The sequence below is a fragment of the Arvicanthis niloticus genome, chromosome 6, assembly GCF_011762505.2.
Source record: "Arvicanthis niloticus isolate mArvNil1 chromosome 6, mArvNil1.pat.X, whole genome shotgun sequence".
Lineage (NCBI taxonomy): Eukaryota > Metazoa > Chordata > Mammalia > Rodentia > Muridae > Arvicanthis > Arvicanthis niloticus.
The window spans coordinates 23,099,314-23,119,148 of record NC_047663.1 but is presented as its reverse complement, the minus strand read 5'-3'; the positions used below and the strand labels follow the sequence as shown (position 1 = coordinate 23,119,148).

At 44.0% G+C, this 19,835-nt stretch overlaps 1 protein-coding gene across 1 annotated transcript; it reads right to left on the bottom strand.

Annotated features, from left to right (window-relative positions):
* Positions 1 to 617: 617 nt before the first annotated feature.
* Krt28 (keratin 28) lies at positions 618 to 11,529 on the bottom strand. Its single transcript, XM_034504722.2, has 8 exons — positions 10,362 to 11,529; positions 9,881 to 9,963; positions 8,889 to 9,045; positions 6,578 to 6,739; positions 6,372 to 6,497; positions 2,708 to 2,925; positions 1,026 to 1,081; positions 618 to 760 (listed from the first exon to the last, which is right to left on the bottom strand). Exons 1-8 carry the CDS (start codon positions 10,956 to 10,958, stop codon positions 618 to 620), a joined length of 1,542 nt encoding a protein of 513 aa, XP_034360613.2. The 5' UTR covers positions 10,959 to 11,529.
* Positions 11,530 to 19,835: the final 8,306 nt, after the last annotated feature.

Below are 19,835 nucleotides of genomic sequence, written 5' to 3'. Positions count from 1 at the left end.
AACAAAAGCCAAAACAAGAAATGAAAAAAAATCTGTCCTGGAAAAGTCATCAGCACGGGCTTGGTTGCGGCAGATCTTTTCAGAGATTTTTTTTTGGTTACATGGTATCTCAGGAAGTCTGTGTGGGAGCCTGAGCTAGTTTGAGACATCCTAACAAAAACACCAGGCAAGCGCCACCTAGTGGTGGAATGCGTCAGTTGCAGGAGAATCTTCTGACCGTCGCCCTTGTTTACCTCATGCAGACATGGTGGGATTGAAAATTATGCCTAGTGAATATTTAATATTAAATACCGTGTGATCGAATTGATAGTTGTTGAAAACTAGAGTAAAGTCCAATAAATACATTTTCCATAAAGGTCTACCCACGAGGGGAAAAATAAATCACAACTCGTTATTAATCACCAGCAAACGGAAGTGTTGCCATAAGTTATTTTATTTGGACACAAACACCCAGCATCCTTTAAAGGTCACTAAGCAAACAGGTGTTTTGTCTAAGGTCACTCATCTGTAATAGAAGAAAGCGTTTCCATTCTCCCTGAGATTTAGAACAGTGCTGCCGTGCTGATTTCGCCCCCCCCCCCCGCCCCCCAAGTTCCTCTATCCCCCTAGCGCGGGAGCTAGAAGGGAACCCTCTGCTCAGCCTTGCCGTTGCTCATCTTAGACATCTTTTCCTCGATGGAGTGGATCCTGGAGGACAGGACCTTTCCACGCTGATCTATTTCTTCAACCACCGTCTTTACCAGTGTGGTTTTAGATACATCTAGAGAAGAAAACACAGGTGAATGCCCGTATTCTGCCCACAGAAGATTACATGATGAAGGACATCACTGTTTGGCTCCTCACACTGCATCCCACACACTGGGGAGGAAGGGTAATGGGTTTAAAATAAGATTTGGAGTGTCTGGAGAACATTTGCAGTTCAGAGTACTTTACTTAAAACTTAACTGTAGATGTTGCTACCATGTATGAGAGCCATCGATGTAACGGGATTTTCTGCTGTAGAAATAAAACGAGGTTTTTGTTACCTTTGCATGAATTCCCTGAGCTTCCAGATTCAAACCCCTTTGAGCTGGAGCAGGAACTGGAAGAAAGAAAACTTCGTTATTTTATATGGGTGTTTATTATCACTTAGGAAACTTTCATTGAAATAATGACTCAACGGATCTCAGATTTTACTATTAAAAATATGATTTGTGTGCAGGAGCAGGAAGTGATTACAAGTTATCTAAAGGGAGGATTTAAAAATACTATTACCGTCTGATTTTTTTTTTCTTTTTGATGGTGGTAGTGTATTTGTGAGTATATGTGTGTGTGTACATGTGTGAGTGAATATGTGTATGTGTGTGCATGTGTGTGAGTGTGTGCATGTGTGTGTGTTTGTGAGGGTGTGAGTATGTGTAAGTGTGTGAGTGTGTGTATGTGTGAGTGTGTTTGTGTGTTTGTATGTGAGTATGTATGTATGTGAATGTGTATGAATATGTGTATGTGTGAGTATGTGTTTGTGTGTGTGAGTATGTTTGTGAGTATGTGAGTGTGTATGTGTGTGAGTGTGTGTATGTGTTTCTAATTGTGTATGTGAGTGTGTGTATGTGTGTGTGTGAGTGTGTGTGTTTGTATGTGTGAATGTGTATATGTGTGTGTAAGTGTATATATGTGTGAGTGTATTTGTGTGTGTGTTTGTGAGGGTATGAGTATGTGTGTGTGAGTGTGTGTATGTGTGAGTATGTTTGTGTGTTTGTATGTGAGTGTGTATGTGTGTGAGTGTGTTTGTATGTGTGATTGTGTGTATGTGTGTGTAAGTGTATATATGTGTGAGTGTGTGAGTGTGGCTGTGTGTTGGTTGGTATCAGGAATCTTCTTTCATTGTTCCCATCCTTTGTTTAGAGAGAGACTTATTTATTTTTATTCTACACGCATATGCGCCCCATGCATGCAGTGCCCTCAGAGGCTAGAAGAGGGCATCAGTTTCCCAAGAACTGGAGTTACAGACTGGTGTGAATCATACAGGTGCCAAGAACTAAACCTTGTCATCTGCAAGAGCAACGAGTGCTTCCTAACCCCTCAGCCATCTGTCTAGCCCTCCATCATGTTTTGAGACAGGGTCTCTCACTGGACCGGCAGCACATATATCACCTAGACTGGCCGGCCAGTAAGCATTCAGCATCCGCAGTGTCTCCCCTGACCCCAGGTATGGAGTCACAGGCTCTGAGCCATTACAGTCAGCATTTACAGATGTGCTGGAGATACAAGTCGGGCTCTCCCAGGACAAGCACTCTCCCCACCGAGCCATCTTCCCAGTCCCTTCCATTCAAGAATTCCCATCTAAGAATTTAAAAAGTAAGAAATATGTATTAGCTTAAGAGCTACATATAAAGATATGCAATGTCCTAGGAGCCACACATACATATAGGATGTGTCCTGAAGCCTTGTTCAGGAGATTTCCGGGCGGGACAGGGGTCAGGAGAGACTTGAAATTACAGTGCTTAGCACGGACAGTAATGGGGGAACTTGTGCAGGAATGACGGGAGTCATCCAAGGTAGATAAGGGGGCTCTGTGATGTACAAAATATTGAGGAAATGATTCCTCTATTCAGAAGCAGCAGAAGGACGTGCATTTTTGTGCAGTGGGACAGAGAAACAGGACTGGCAGCATGGAAGGCTGAAGGATAGAGCATGGTTGTTGCTGGGAACGTCCCACTGATCTTACTTCTCGTCTCCGTCTATGAGGCGGCAGTAGGTCTCGATCTCCTTTTCCAGGTGGGCCTTGATATCCAGCAGCTGCTCATGTTCCAGCTTCTGGCCCTCGGTCTCCATCCTCACCTGGTGCAGCTGCTCCTCCAGGGCGCTGATCTGAGCCTGGATGTGAGCCAGCTGCGAGCAGTAATTGCCCTCGGTCTCCGCCAGGGAGCACTCCAGAGAGTGTTTCTGATGCATCAAAGAGAGTAAGGGATGAAATCATCAGAGGAGCACTCAGCCCTGGGTTTCTCAGCATCCGGAAGGACCACCCCTCGGGCGGGTTAGGGGCTTGTCAGCATAACACAGAAGGTGGAGCCTGTTTTAACCCTGTGGTGAACAGGCACTGAATGGCCTGACAAAGACTTTTTTTTTCACCACCCCAAGACTTTTATTTTAACATTTACGTGTGTGTGTGTGTGTGTGTGTGTGTGTGTGTGTGTGTGTGTAAGCATGTGCTACAGCAAATGTGGAGATCACAGGACAACTTGCAGGAATTGATTCTTTCCTTCCACCGTATGGGTTCCTGGGATCAAGCTCTCATCACGAGCCTTGGCAGCAAGTGCCCTTACCCCCTGAGGCATCTCACTGCCTGACCCCCCATCCCTACCCCGAGGGCAAGATATTTGACTGTTAAGATTTTGGTGACAGTTTCTGTTAAGACAAACATGTATATAAGAGCACTTTTGGGGGACAGCACAGTAAGAAATCCACACAGGGTAATTTATATTTTAAAACAGTTTTTTTTTTTTTTGGGGGGGGGGAGGTTGCCCGTTATACCAAAACCTCGTTCCTCAACAGTTTGAATCCTATTCCTAGACCCACTGGACTTTCATTTGTAATCTATTCTTGATTTTCTGTCATTCATTGGAGTCCTCTTTTTAAAGCTGTTCAGACTGAATGTATCCTTTTAGCAGGGTGGGCTCTCCAGGGCGGCGCTCATCACGTGCAGACATGGTGTTCACAGTGAGTCCTAGAGTATCTCACTTCCTCTTCATAGACTGTAATTTTTCCTGCCCCATGATTCCTACTTCAATTATGGTAATTTTCCTCTTTGTCTTATCATTCGTAAATATATGTGTCTGGGCAGTTACTACCTCTGATATTAATCACTATGGAAATGTCTACTGCCTCTTCTTACTGTCTCATTTCCCTTCTCTTCCTGTGGCTTGACTGCTGCTCTTATGTCACAGGGCAGAAGGCCTCTGTCAGAAGGAGATGCAAGCCTCTGCCTGGCAGTTTTGGGGACAGTGTGGTTCAAGCATTTATGTAATAAGTGCATTTCAATTTTAAATGCTCTCTCTGAGACGGGGAGGACGGTATCATTCCTCAGGTGATACTTTTTTCTTTTTCTGTTTCCTTCCTTCCTTCTTTCTTTCCTCCCTTCCTCTTTCTTTCTCTCTTTCTTTCTTTCCAGCCTGGGGCTCACTGATTAAGCTACACTGGCTGGTCAGTGGCCCAGGGATTCTCCTGTCTCTACTTTCCAGCACTAGGATTCCAAGCTCACACCATGATGCCTGGCTTCTTTTATATGAGTCCTAGAGATCAAACTCATATCGATATTTATGTTTGCCTGGCAAGCCCTTTACCAACTGAGCTGTCTCTCAGCCCCCCTAGCTTACTTCTTTATTGTATTATAATTTTAAGGATAATTTTGTGGATCACCAAATATATGATGTATTGACTCAATCCTGGAATTGCAAAGAAGGAGTTATGCAGTAAGATATTCATCATGACAGGCATGCATGCAAGAGTCTAACAGGGATGAGCCCCTTAGGGGTTTGATTTACACTGGCTGCTGCATTTGGACAGGCTCCTGGGCTCTCCAGGAACATGTGAGCAGAAGGTGACAGATATGGTAATGAGAAAGAAAAGGTGCAGGCTAGCAAGATGTCAGGGAGGGGCATAACCACAGTTCAAAGCCTTAAAGCCTTTCTTCCCTAGGATACTTTATAAGATGGCTAATACCCCAGGAAGCCAGAGCAGGCAGTATCTCTCTTAACTGCCTCCACTGGGAAAGTTGGGTGCTGATGAGAAAGAACCAGATGAACTTGGAAGTCTGAATAACACAGGAAGCAAACATGTGGATGTTTATATACAGATAACTCCCAACCTATAATTGTGTTCTCCCCGTGGGAAACTGAACTTGGAATTTATCTTGACTGAAGAATCTCAGGCGTGGAAGGTAGGTTACCAGTATTACCCTATAGCTTGGTTACACTGGCTGTTAAATGGCTTTTGGGTTGGGGTCAGGTTATTTCCTGACCCTAAAGCATTACTCCTGGGACGGGTGGTCTGAACCGAGAATCTAACTGCTTCGTGTATCGTTGCTTCTATGTGAAAATGCTTCTAATTCTGATGAGGACATTTGGGAATTTATTTCCTATCCTGTTTTTCAGAAACACAGGGAGGATTCATCCCTGCATCGGCAGAAGATCATGCAAGGTTCTGATGGTTTCAGGGAAGAGAGAAGTCCGAAGGAAGGGCTAGAGAGGCCGCTGAGCTGAGAGGGGAAGAGGGGCATCCTGGGTAAGCTGGGGCTCAGCCGAAGGTGCCTTCAGTCTAAATACTACAAAGCCGAAGCCGTAGAGCACCGAGTCTGTGTTTTCAGGTTGGCTAAACCAAAAGATCTTTCTAGTCTACTGAGCCATAGTTTCCTTTGTGGCTGGCTCACTATTCTGATTTGCATAGTAGCTATCTCTTTGTTCCCTCGACACCCTAGTGTCTTCAGAGTTTACAAAACCTCTTGTGAGGATGGGGAAATCCTTGGGCCACATGCTTGCCACAATTCTCAAAGTCAAGCGTTTTGGATGCTGCCAGCTCACGGTCTCAAAAGAAAGTAGGTTTCTAGGTTGTTTCCATGGCAACTGTTGAAGTCTTCTCCATGGCCCAGATGTTCCTAAGAGGCTGAGTGCCAGGCTTTGGGGTGTGTGCTGGGGATGACAACTTTACTAATGTAGGGAGAGAAGACAGAGTCCATGTCTGGGTTGGTGTATACCTTTCTTTAAATAAGGATTTTATGTGTATGGCTGTTTTGCTTGTATGTATGTGCACCTCATGTATACAATGTCTGCAGAAGACAGAATAGGGGATCAGATACCCTGAGACTGGAGCTACTGACAATTGTTAGCTGCTATATGGGTGCTGGGAATTAAGTTTGGGTTCCCTGAAAGAGTGGGTTCTTTTAACTGCAGAGCTACCTCTCCAGCCATGTGTACTTTCTCTTAATATGCCTTTCTGAGTGTTGGGAGATGATGGTATGACCCATCTTGGCCTGTGTGGACAAAGAACATTGGTCCTGGCCCTTAATGTTTTAACTGAAACAAAACTGCCCAGCATGCTCTGGGGCTTTGAATGAACCATGTGCAGGGTGGAACTGGACGCCAGGATAGTTCTTTTACCACAATGAACTCTGGGCACCATTCAGGAAGGGACGTTATCAGCAGAATCAAGACGTTTGTGAGGAAGACACTGCCTCTTTTTGTCTCCTAGGATGCTTTTCCTGCTGTTCCTCTCCCCTCCCCTGTGTGCTCCTTTTAGTAAGCACTTGTTATAGGAAAGAAAAGAAGGCTTCTCTTAGGTTTTTAGGAACCAGGAAGCGTGGGCGCAGGCCCAGATGGCCTGGGGTCAGCACCTACCGTGGCTGAGAGTGACTGCAGCTCGATCTCCAGCGTCTGCAGGGAGCGCTTCAGTTCTGTTAGCTCAGTCCTGGCTGAGGTGGCAGCGCCCAAGTCATTGGAGATCTGTTGCTGCAGCGTGGCGCTCTGGAAGGCAGGGTGCACAGGGTCATATGGAGTCTGGCCTGCTAGCGTGGACTAGACAGAGCAGGTCTGGCTCCCCTTACCTTCTCTTGGAACCAGGCCTCAGCGTCCCTGCGGTTCTGCTCAGCCAGGGCCTCGTACTCTGCTCGCATGTTGTTCAGCAGGACGGTGAGGTCCACGCCTGGGGCTGCGTTCATCTCCACGTTCACGTTGCCTCCAGCTGCGCACTGCAGAACTTTCATTTCCTAAAATGAAATGCAAGTGACCGTCCACAAGCCATCCGAGTAGGGTTTAGAGATCTCAAAGTTCCCAGAGCAACGAATAAATTATGAGTACTATTTAATCTGTGTTCAATTTAATCTGTGTTCAAGGCTGTTGTCCATTCATCCATCCATCTTCCTTTCTTCCTTTCTTCCTTTCTTCCTTTCTTCCTTTCTTCCTTTCTTCCTTCCTTCCTTCCTTCCTCCCTTCCTTCCTTCCTTCCTTCCTTCTATCCATCCTTGTTTTTATGAGAAAGGGTCATACTCTGTAGCCCAGACTAACCTGGAACTTACTATGTAACCCAGGCTGGGCCTTGAATTAGAGAATTATCCTGCCTCAGCCTCCCAAATGCTGGGATTATTATAAAATTGAACCAGAGGTTAATGGCATAGGCCTTTAATCCCAGCACTTGGGAGACAGAGGCAGGTGGATCTCTGTGAGTTTGAGGCCAGCCTGGTCTACATAGTTTCCAGACAGTCAAGGCTACACAAAAAAAACCCTGTCTCAGAAAACCAAGAAAAAAAAAAAAAAAAACAAAACAGAAGGTTAAAGCTCTACACTAGGCCCAACCAAACCAGTGGCCAGTGAGACGGCTCAACTGGTAAAGGCACTTCCTGCCAACCAACCTGAGTTCAAGTTCTAGAGGGTAGAAGGAGAAAACCAGCTCTTGAAAGTTGCTCTGACCTTCACAGACATACTGTGGCATGTGCACGGTCCTCCCCCACCAAATAAATAAAATATAATTAAAAAAGACAATCACAACTACCACTTAGAAAAAGAATATAAAAGGAATTACAAAGACCAGAGGGTTTGCTCAACAGATAATTGCCAACTATCGGGTTGATGGGACCAGAGTGGTGGAAAACCCAGCCACGCCCCTCCAATCCCAGCCAATGTGGAGTTTGCACCCAAGGGACACTGTCATTTATTGAGTGAGCATGGGCTGCCAGATGCTGCTCTGGGCGTGTGCTCCAAGTCTGAACATCTTTATGAGGCTGACACTCCCTTCACAGATGAGGATGCTGGAGCACAGAGAGGAGAAGAAACTTGTCTAAGTTGCTTGCTGGGACCTGGTCAGAAGGGAGAATGAACGGGGCTTTTAGGGCTTCCGATTCCCGAACACCCATTCTTAGTGGCTACACCCTCCAACTGTGGCACCCTGGGTTCTCGAGAAGCAACGGTCGGACTGCACTTGTCCATTGAGTAGCTGACCTTTTCATTTGGCTTTCAAAGTGTTGATATCTCAGGTTTTTCCCTGACAGGGACTTGCTATGTAGCCCAGGCTGGCCTCCAGTGACCATGCCCCTGCCTGCCTCTACCTCCCAAGTGCTGAGATTACAGGTGCATACCGCCATGCCTGGCCAACTTTCGTTTTCTTAAACCAGATTTTGATTTCATTTAAATCTGACTTCTTAGTTTATCTATCTATCTATCTATCTATCTATCTATCTATCTATCTATCTATCTATCATCTATCTATCTATCTATCTATCATCTATCTATCCATAGGTATATATATTCCCTAAAAAGCTACTATTGATGTATGTCTGTATTTTAAAGTTTTCTGTAAGATTCCATATGAAGGAATCTGTTGCTGTGGATTTTCAAAATCAAACTACTTACAGGTAGCCTGACAGCACCCGCCACAGAGAGGGTAGTAAATGCTCTCAGGGTGGCACAGTGCAAGCGGTTTTTTACCCCACCCTCAGCGCAGTCAAAGCTGCCTTCTTTCCGATGCTGTCTTTTAGAGGACATAGATCTGGCAGTGTTTCCAGCCCTTGCCCAGTGCTTGCCATTTCTTCTCTTCTGTCCCCTGGTTTCCTTGGTGGTGGTGGTGGGGGGTGGACAGGGCATCACTGTCCTGCCAAGCACCCCCTGGAGGCCTTGTTCCAGTGTTATGATGTACATACAATCTCTCTCTCTCTCTCTCTCTCTCTCTCTCTCTCTCTCTCTCTCTCCTCTCTCTCCTCTCTTTCTCTCCTTAACTTTTCTTCCTCTAATGTTCTCGTGGGAGGCAAGTAGATTCAGTGTGTAATCTCCACGAGGCTGATTAGTGCTGGACTCTCAGCAGCTTCCCTCCCTAGACTTTTCACGGGCAGAGCTGTGTTGGGGAGAGAGGGAAGCTTCTCCTACCTCTTCGTGGTTCTTCTTGAGATAAGTCATCTCCTCACTCAGGGATTCATACTGCAGCTCCTGGTCCGTCCTGCAGAGGGTCAGCTCGTCCAGCACACGCCGCAGCCCATTGATGTCGGCCTCCACGTTTTGGTGAAGGGTGAGTTCGTTTTCATACCTTGAGGGGAGAGGGTGGATTTAAATGAATTCCAGTGCAAGTCAGACCTCTTCAAGAAGTTGAAGATATCAACTGGAAATCTGAAACCAGATCAGGACTCTAAATAGAACAGAAAAAATACCCTGTGGGGTAGCCTGTGTCTGTAATCTAAGAACTCAAGAGCCTGAGGCAGGAGGATTGTAAGTTCTAGACTAGCCTGGGCTACAGAGTGAGACCTGGTCATAAAACAAAAGAAAACAAAACAGCTCTACATAAAGACCCATCCCTCCGGTCCTGTACAGGATAGTGAGCAGCTGACCAATCACATGGATTGAAATGCCTATCACAATTAAGTAAAACCAACCATTTCCTAGTTTATCTAAGTTAACATTTTTTAAAAAAAGGTTTTATTTATTTTTTATGTGCATTGGTGTTTTGCCTGCACATATGTGATTGTCAGATCCCCTGGAACTGGAGTTATTAAGAGTTGTGAGTTGGGTGCTGGGGATTGACCTTGGGTCCTCTGGAAGAGCAGTCAGTGCTCTGAACTACGGAGCCATCTCTCCAGCCCCTAGGTTAACATTCTTAAGGAGTGGACAGTAGTCACTGAGCACTTACTGTGAGACTGGCATTACTTTAGGCAGGCATGGAGTTGCAGGTGCTTATTCCACGGATGTAATTAATACATAGGTAACATTCTCACTGAAGTTAATTATTATTTTCTATCAGAAATCCTTTGATTCCTTTACTCCTTTAGGTTGTAACTTTACTTGAGATGAAAATGAAAAAAAAAAATTTAACAACATGAACAGATAGGAACTTAGTTCTGGGGCCGAAATTGTCATCTGTCACCTACTTTAGTCGGAAATCATCAGCAGCCAGCCTGGCGTTATCAATTTGTAGAATGATATTAGCATTAGCAGCCGTGGAGGAGATGACCTAGAGGAAATTAAAAGGGAGTCAACAGAAATAATCTTGCTGTTGTTATTTATTACTTAGAAACTAATTAAGCCTTTGCATCGATTTTTAAACGTATGCAATTATCAGACAGTTTAGAATTTAGTTTTTTTAAAGTAGCAATGCTTTAAATTCATTCTCAGACAATTGCCTTATTTTTAGAATATAATAATTTATTATCTATAAATGCATCTCAAAATAGACAGCGGGATTAACATTTTAGCTACATTGAAAGTATCAAGGTTTCTAATTTTGAGCAGTGGGAAGAATTATTTATTAAAATTAAATGCAAATTAGAGAACAGCCACGAAGCATTTTTCTTTGTGGTCTTATATACTTCTGCCGGGAGTTATTATATTTTAAATACTCGGCTAGTTTACCTTGCTTTTAAGGTCCTCAATGGTTAGATGATACTTGCTGTAGTCACGGTCAAGTCCACGGCAAGATCCAGGTCCATATTTCTCATGCCAAGTCTTGATCTTTTTCTCTAGCTCAGTGTTGGCTTCCTCCAGAGCCTTCACGTTATCCAGGTAAGAGGCCAAGCGGTTGTTAAGATTCTGCATGGTGACTTTCTCGTTTCCAGAGAGGAGACCCCCTTCACTTCCAGCGAAGCAAACGCCAGTGACATTTCCCAGGGCACTGGTGGCATGGCTCCCACCAGGAGCACTGCCCAGTGTCCCTCCCAAGGCCCAAGAAAATCCACTACCAGCAACTGAACCAGCCGTCGCACTACTCCCGGCAAAGCCTGCGCCTCCGCTGGGCAGCCTGAGAGATCCCGACTGTATGCCAACGTGCCTGGATCCGCCAGAAAACCGGAGAGACATGGTGCCAAGGCAAATATTCCACTGGTTTGTGGGCAGCTGTAATTTCAAAGGAGTACAGAACGTCACCTGCTTGTGGGTTCCTTGAGCTTTTATACACGGTTGTGGGGGCTGTCTTGAGTTTAGTGGTGTCTGCTGAGAGAGAAATGGCATCATTTAGATTAGCATGAAATGATGCATAATTGGGCGATTTAAAAAATAATTAATGCCTAGCACCCCCCTCATCGCTTCAGGATATTTGTTATCGTACATAAAGTAGGGTTTAGTTCTATATTAAGTTCATTATTTTGACTTTTAATTTTGAATGAGTAATCCTTTTCTTTCATCTAGAGACCCTGTGAACACACCGTCATTATCTGGTACAGGGGCTAATCCAGTGTCCAAGGCTAAGTGAGACAGAGACAGGCTCTGTCTGCCTGGCTTACTATGCAGGTGGATGAAGGACTATTAGCTACGGGAACACGTATTTTATCCCATGAGAACAAAAACCATGTAATTTAAATAAGTATATCCTTGGTAATTCTCCTTCTTTCCGTAGCTGTAACACATATGTATGGTGTTGGCCAGTGACACAGTCTGCGGCTACCATGTCTACAGTGACACAGTCTGTGGCTACCATGTCTAGTGTGCTTCATGGAAGATGTGGCACTCAATAAATAAATGTAGACATGAAAAGCCATTGTTACAGTTTTTAGGGAATTGTTAGTTCCAGACGGGGACTGGATCCTGTTTAGCTCTGTGTGCTAGACCAGGCAGTTTGAAATGAATCTTAAGTAAAAAGCAAAGGGAAATATCAAGTTGATTCTGAGAGTAAGAGAAGTGGTCTACCCCCAGGGAGGAGCCCTCTACTTGATGATCCAATACCAAGTAGTGGGCCCTGAAATGCTGTACATGCAAGTTACACTGAACAGACACAATGGGTTGTGTTTTATATGTGTATGCATATGTATATAACCATAACAATTAAAGAAGAGGAGGCCAGGGACTTAATAGGGAGTAAGAGTGAGGGGTCGGGGTAGGGGTGAGGAAGGAGTTGGAGGAAAGAATTGAATGGAGGGAAATGATGTAATTATATCTTAATAAAAATGTAGCAAAAAAAAAAATCAAGCCGAAATGAGTTGATAAGGCAAACCACAGAAGAAGAAGACTGGTCCATGTGGGGAAGATGAAGATGATAATGTGTCAGGTGGGGTAGACAGGAAGTGGTTATTGATTGACATTTGAGAGTAAAGGAAGATTTTTTGGTCAGGATCTTGCTATTGACCAGGCCTGGAATTTACTATGTAGCTCAGACTGGCCAAATACTGCAATAGCAAGTACACAGTGGCTGGGGATGGCCCTCATAACTGATTTCAGATGCTGGGAATTCATAATGTTGACTGGGATGGGATTAAGGTGGGAACACTAAGCTTAATTTTGGACCAACTGAATTTGAGAGGTTGCTGGGGATAGCCCAGCTAAAGATGGCTGCTGATAAGGAGAATCAGCATTTAGAGTAAGCTCACTGTTTTGGGCAAATGCCTGGCCAGAAAGGCATAAACGGGTCAGCATGCAGAATTGAAGGCATGGTTCTCATTTCCTTTGATACTCGGTTATATATTTGGAAGTAATACTGTGCAGGCATAGAGAGATTGATGTAGGTTTGGGGGACCTGAAGGGAGGACCAGAAGGAAAGACTGCCAAAGAAATGCCTGGTGCTCTTGAGAAAATGACCAGGGTGACTGACTACATAAATATATAGAAGGAAGGATTGAAATCAGAGACACAGATAAGCTGATGAAAGAATTTGAGTCATTGGGTGTCTTTATGTCACAGAGGAGGTGAGAGTGAACATGGCTTGGGTAAAGTTGAGGGGTGGTTTGTTCAATGTTAATCGATTTCTGTTGCTTTAACAAGACACTCGAAGGTGACTATTTTATAAAGAAAAGAGATCTATCTAACTGACAGTTTTGGAAGTTGAGAGTCCAAGATTCGGGCAGCACCATCTTTTCAGCTTCTGGTGAGGGTCCCTTTGTCTACATCATAATGTCGTAGAGAAACAGGAAGGGAAAAGCTTCTGGAGAAGCAAATACTTGGGGATGGCTCTGCCATCTTCCATAAAAGAATTTTAGCACAACACAAAACAAAACCCTACATCAAACAAGGTTGAAGGTGAGGATTAACACTGGAAACTGTCTTCTGACCTCTACATGGAGGGCATAACATAACACAGACACAGAAACATACACACACACACACACACACACACACACACACACACATTCATATAATATACATATACACACACAAATAAATTGAAAAAGAATTAAGTGTCCCAAAGCTGAGCGTAGCATTGGGATGGAGAGAAGACAGCTTTATTTGTATTATTTATCTGTCTTGAAGTCCGGAGATGGGTGTGTGGAGTGGAAATGGAAGGAAAGAGTCAGGGCTATGCCAGAGGGAGGAGGGGAGACAGAAGCTGAAAACTGGTAGGAGAGAGACCAGGGCAGGGCTGGGGACTAATGAGAGGCTTCTGACAGATGCCACTGCTAGGACATCTCAGAGGAAAGATACACGGGGTGGTTAATGCTGTAAGACAGAGTCTCCATTAAATCTCCATCCCCCCCCCCATCTCTCCCTTCTTCCTTCCTTCCTTTTATCAGAGAGACTTGAAGAAAAATTTCAAATAAATTAAATTGTCAAAATGTAGTTAAAAGTTTCTATTTCATCAGTCTTAACACAGTACCTAGAAAGTGGAATAATTCAATAAATGGCAGCTGTTATTATTGATGGTGGTGCTGGTGTGTGTGTGTGTGTGTGTGTGTGAGTGAAGGGTGCTGGTGTGTGTGTGTGTGAGTGCGAGTGAAGGGTGTTGGGGTGTGTGTGTGTAAGTGAAGGGTGCTGGTGTGTGTGTGTGTAAGTGAAGGGTGCTGGTGTGTGTGTGTGAGTGAGAGTGAAGGGTGTTGGTGTGTGTGTGTGTGAGAGTGTAGGGTGCTGGTGTGTGTGTGTGTAAGTACTGGAGAAGTGAAGGGGTGTTGGTGCATGTGTGCAAGCATGGGGGTGTGTGTATGTAATTGAAGGGTTCTGGGGTGTGTGTGTGTGTGTGTTCTGGGAAGTGAAGCTGAAAGTGGAGGAACCTTCACTGAGGCAGTGACCCAGAAGAGTGGGATGAAAGTGGTTGAAAGGAGGAATGGGGGACTTTGGAATGACTGGCTTCAGGTTCAGGTGGGGAAGATGGGATGGACTGTGGCATTTCCAGGATACTGACTGTCCTGATTGGTGTTTCCAGGACACAAGTTACCACAAGCCTGGATTGCTACAATGTTTAAATGCATGACCTAGGCAAAGTTGCAGGACAATTTTACAGTTATGAAAAGCCCCGGATATCTCTTTATTCAGTTCCTCATTAGCAGTTAAACAAATAAGACCCAGACATGCCAAACATTTTATTCAGAATTACCAGGCACATACTAGGTGTCGACTTGTTTGTTCAAGGTGACTTGAGACTCTCATACGTAGAGATTCACGTATTCTTTGAAACATTCATAGATGAATGTAATATGTTTCCATCACACCCATGCCCCTTCCCAACCCCTCCCAGACCTACATCCACACACCCTCTTTCCAACTTCATGTCTTTCTAGTTTCCTAAATCTGGTGTATGTGAAGCCATCATCTAGATCATGGGCAACCTAGCAAGGGGTCACACCCTCGAAGAAAAATGACTCCAGGAGACCATTTTACTTATGAATAATTACTCAGTGATGCACACTGATTTGCATACCTATTTTACATATTGGGCATCTACAATCTGAATTGTTTATGCATTATAAAATCATTCTTCTGACTGCATTGTTGAAATTGAAACACTAAAGTAGCTCATTAGCATATATTAATAATTTAAAGTACCTGCAGTGCTTGATTATTGCATAAATGGCCACTACTACTATTGCTGCTAATTATTTCTTATAATTTTATAATTATAATTAAGTAACAAGCAGACAACTAATTTGTTGTACATGCTTCACATGTAAATAAAATATTTCTAAGAGAACATTTTGTGTCAAAATAAGAGAGAAAACAACACTGCATACACAAGTAGATTTTAAGTGTCTCTATCATAAAAAAAGGTAAGTGATACGTCAGTTTAATTTAGTCATTTCATAAATATACATATCTCAAGACAACACATTATATAAAATATATGTGTGAACATTACTTCTCAATTAATAATACAATGGCACACACACACAAATAAAAACTCCTGCTAAGAAGCACATGTTTAAATAAGTAAGTTCTCTGACCATCCGTTGGTGGCTAAACTTGCCCCTGCCAGCAATTCCCACCAGGGGGCAGTGCTGGCCTTCAAATGGATGCCGCAGGTCTTGTGATTAGGGTAGAACATTGGCCCTTAGCAGGAAGTGATTAATGTAGGACCAGACTGCCTTGTATTGATAGTGTGAGGTACAGATTCCAAAGGAGCTTCTTGTGCATTATCTCGGATGAATCTCAAGAAAGCTGGAAATAAGGAACGGAGAGGTTTCCTTTTCTGTAGGCTTTTTTCTTTTTTACTTGATCCAAACTAGTGCCGCCTGGTAAGAGGGATCCTTGATTGAGAGAATACCTCCATCAGATTAGCCTCTAGGCAAGTCTGGGGAGGTATAAGAAATAGTTGAACCTGAGCTTGAGAACAAGCCAGCAAGCAGCCGGTCATCCACGGTCTGGCTTCATTCCTCCGGGTTCCTGCCCTGCTTGATTTCCCACCTTGCTCCCTTCACTGGTGGACTGTGATCAGGAGGTGTAACACGAAGTAAACTCTTTCCTCCCCCAAGTTGCTTTTGGTCACAGTGTTTATTTTGCAGTGGACCTGGATTCCCAGCACCCACATAGCAGTTCCAGTGTCCGAGTCGCCCTGTTTTGGCATGAGTGGTGTGCTCAGACACACGGATGCAAAACACCCATACAAGTCTTAAAGAGATATTTAACCAACGCTTATGTACCAGGCTCTATGTTAGCAGCAGGCAACACGGAAAGAAAAATAGATACATTCGCAACTTTTATGGAGTGTGTGTGTGTGTGTGTGTGTGTGTGTGTGTGTGTGTAGAGTTGGTCCTAATAACCATAAAATGGAAATTGTGTTAAAAATTAGGGAAAGAAACATATGCAACTACCGAAGAAGATATACTTTAGGCTGGGGTACTCTTTTAAAGAAATAACATTAAATACATAAAAGAAAGATGAAAAAATTATTTTCTAGGCTGGACCATGGATGGGGCAGTCTTAGAGGGGAAAGAATATAATTATGAATAAAATGTTTGTGTTTAACTCTAGGAGCTGTTGTTTTATTTTATATTAATATAGTAAGTTACCAGAAACGTAATACTTTATAATGAAAGGAATACGTTTAGCTAACAGCTCTAGAGGCTCAAGAACAAAGCGGTGTCCTCAGTTTCTGTAAGAAGCTCACGCTGGTGACGTTGTGGAGGGAGTGCTGTGAAAGGGAGGGGTCACATGGTGAAATAAAAAGCCAGAAAACAGATAGAGGGGTCAGGACCATTCTGACACAACAGCACTTCCAGAGGGTTAACCCAGATCTCATGTTCCTTCCAAGAATGGTGCTCACAATGATCTAATCAACACCCAGTAGGAGTCAACTCTTAAAGATCCCTGTCATGAGAATTTTGGTTTCTTTGGAAAAAAACCCCAAGTATTATAAGTATATGTTTTCGTTTTAATGCCAGGTGTGGGTGTAGGATACAGGAATGCTTCGGATTGTCCACAACAGCTGACTATGATTTGCCCCATGCTCTGGCAAGGGTGTGGTTTTCCCAGCTCTCTCTCTCTCTCTCTCTCTCTCTCTCTCTCTCTCTCTCTCTCTCTCTCTCTCTCTCTCTCTGTGACATTTGGAATTCTGGGAACTCTTCAGGGGGTATATAAATGCTAGGTCCCTGAGAGGCAGGGTTGCTGTTGCTGGGTTGTTGGTTAGTTGCTGTTGGCTGAGGTTTGTTAAGTAGTCGTGCGCAAAGGAGAAACAACAACAAGATGAAATCAGATATCCTGATGGTGAAGCTCAAACTTGTCCCAAGGACCTCAATGCTTTTACTCATCAGGAAGTAGTCTAACAGTAATGTCATCCCTTCCCCCCTCTATTTCCCCTTGTTTTTCTCTTCTATCTAGTGTTAGGGGGTTGAAAGGGTGAAAGAAGAGAGATGAGGAAGGGTGGAAGACAAAGAACCCACAAAGTAGCCAAGAGTTTGGCTACAGGTCCCGATACTTCCGAGCATAGCCATCCTAGTGACCAAATTTCTAACACATAAAACTTTAGGGGGAACACCTCAAAGCCAAACCACAGCATGAAGGAATAGTGGGGTGCCTTCAAGGAACTGGAGGAGGTGTGGATCTTTGTGTCAGGTGTCAGCTGATCAAAGGGTGTATTGAGCGAGGCTGAGGTGACCTGAGTCAGGGAAGAGCTAGATGGCATCGTGATAATTTTGAAGACAGTCTAAACAGCACCTAGCAGTGTCTAGCTGAGGTATGGGTAGGAGTGAATGAGAGAGAGAGGAACCAAGAATTATTCTTGTAGTAGTAAAAATAAAGGTCCCTCATAGATGCCTACACGGTCAGGAACTGTGACTATATTCCCTTACACAATGAAATGTACTTTATGGAAATGATTAAGTCAAGGGTAAGCATTCCTGAGTCTGAGGAAGTTTTCTTAGAGCAGTAGCAGTGGAGAGCTTGGGTGTTGCTACACTGCACCACTGCAAACATGTTCCTGGCTGTCCTAGAATTCACATTCTTAATAATTGGCCAGCTTCTGCCATCCTCCAGAATCAGTCCAAGGCTCATATTTTCTAGGGATTCTTCCCTGACACGACATTCTGATTTGAGTACCTTAGTGTCTCGTCCATGCTCTTTAGTCCCCGATGGACACATCTGTACCATGAATGTGACTGTTCTTAATATCTAGCATGTATGTGACATACTTTACACAACTGTGCTTGTTGAATGAATGGATGCATTTTAACCACTGAATCACACCCTTGGGCACTCTACACTCTCCTTTTCTCCTGATAGGTGTTATGTCTAGAAGAAATTCAGGACAAATGGCTGAGGTGCCTATTAACCTATCAAAGTGGATGCTCCCTGCATCCCAAGTATATATTACAGAGTCCTGGCTCCTTTTAGCACTGCTCACCTCAGTCCCATAGCCTAAACCTCTCTAGATCCTGAGCTTCTCATTCCTTAGCTTCTCTTTCTTATACAACACAGCCATTTTTGCTATATAGTCTCTTGACCTCTCTATCCATATGCTTCTCTCGGTTCTCCCCCCTCTCCTGTTCCCACTTCTTGCCCTATTCTCTTCTCTCCCCTTCTTGTTCTTCCCTTCTCTCACCTCTCATGGCCCTGTCTATTCTGCTGGCCATGTTCAGTCTGGACTTTACCAGATGCTGCTGGCTGTTCTTAAAAACTTTCTCCTCAACCACATCTAGGAGTTGCCATGGCCTCCCTTCTGTTCAGCAGGATCCTAGTATTTGTGGTTGTGGAGAGATTTTGTAGTTGATACTCAAATGTACAACAAACCCTTGACGTGTATTGTCAGTTTTGTCATTTCTCAGACAGTCGTTTCTGCTGTCATTGTCCCCCATCTTCTTCATGCTTGGAGGGCTCTCTCTGCACTACCACTTAGAATGTTTATTTTCTCCGTTAAGGAGCTGTTCACTTTGCCTCCTACCTTCTCTACCAATGCCAGAAGAACAGGGAGACGTATGGCTCCAGGGCTTTGATTGTTTGACATTTAGATGGCTTTCCCTCACATTCACATTTAGAGGTATCCTCACTAGTTACAGTCCAGTCCCTCAAACTTCTACAGCTGTCTGCCAGGACTGGGGTTGCTATTCCTGGAGGATAAGGGAAGAAGCTTGAAGGCAGAGAGCGAGTGGTACGTCTAGCACATGGAAGGCCCTGGGGCATCATGGATACTCTTTACCTTTTTAGCTAGATGGAATAATTTCCAGTTTGTTTACAAAGTATTTAAAATAATCAGATATTAATTGCACAGAAGAGTCAGTCTCATGTGCATTTTGTTGTATAGGGACAGCAAATACTCTGTCTTTGATTCTTAGTCTCCGGTGTTTCTGGGTTCACCTTGGGAGGTTAGCTTATATGAATATGACTCACTAACTCTGTTGCTCAACCAGTACTTATTGAACTTTAACAGTTTGTGCCAAAAACCCATGTTAGGGTGGGGTTCACAGCAATAGGTAAGGCAGACCCTGTCATCTCACCAGTATTATAATCTAGTTTAGATTGCACTGGAGTATGATTTAGTATCCCAAAGGAGTCTCAAAGTACATGGGTTGACAAGTCTCAACACATATAGATTGAGAAAGTCTTTTAAAAAAATTTAGTTCTTAATATTAAAAGAGAACCTGGTTCTCAATGTCTGTGGAGGGGCACTGTCATCTAGGTCACATTCTAAAGTGTGTTCCACATTAGGGTAGGATTTATATCATCCTACTGAAATGGTAAGGGATCAGGGCTCAGACTGTGAAAAGCACTAGAGTTCAAATCAAGAAGGATGCTGACGTTGTTTGTCAATGGACACTAGGGCTTTCCCTCTTTTTTCTACCCCAAGTAGAGTACTAAGTAATGTCAGTTGATGTCTTAGGGTTACTTTTGCTGTAATGAAACACCCTGACAAAAGCAACGTGGGAAGGAAAGGGTTTATTTGACTTAAGCTTCCTCATCACTGTTCATCACTGAAGGAAAACAGGGCAGGAACTTGGAGGCAGGAGCTGATATAGAGGCCATGAGAGGGTGTTGCTTATTGGCTCTATCCTTGGCTCTCTCAGCTTACTTTCTTAGAACCCAGAACCATAATGGGCTGGGCCCTTTCCCATTAGTCACCAATGAGGAAAATGCCTACAGCCTTGCCTATAGTCTTAGGGAGACATTTTCTCCACTGAGGCTCCCTCCTCCCAGATGACTCTACCTTGTGTCAAGTTGACCTAAAACTAGCTAGCACAGTTGGGGTTTGGTGGAGAGATATAG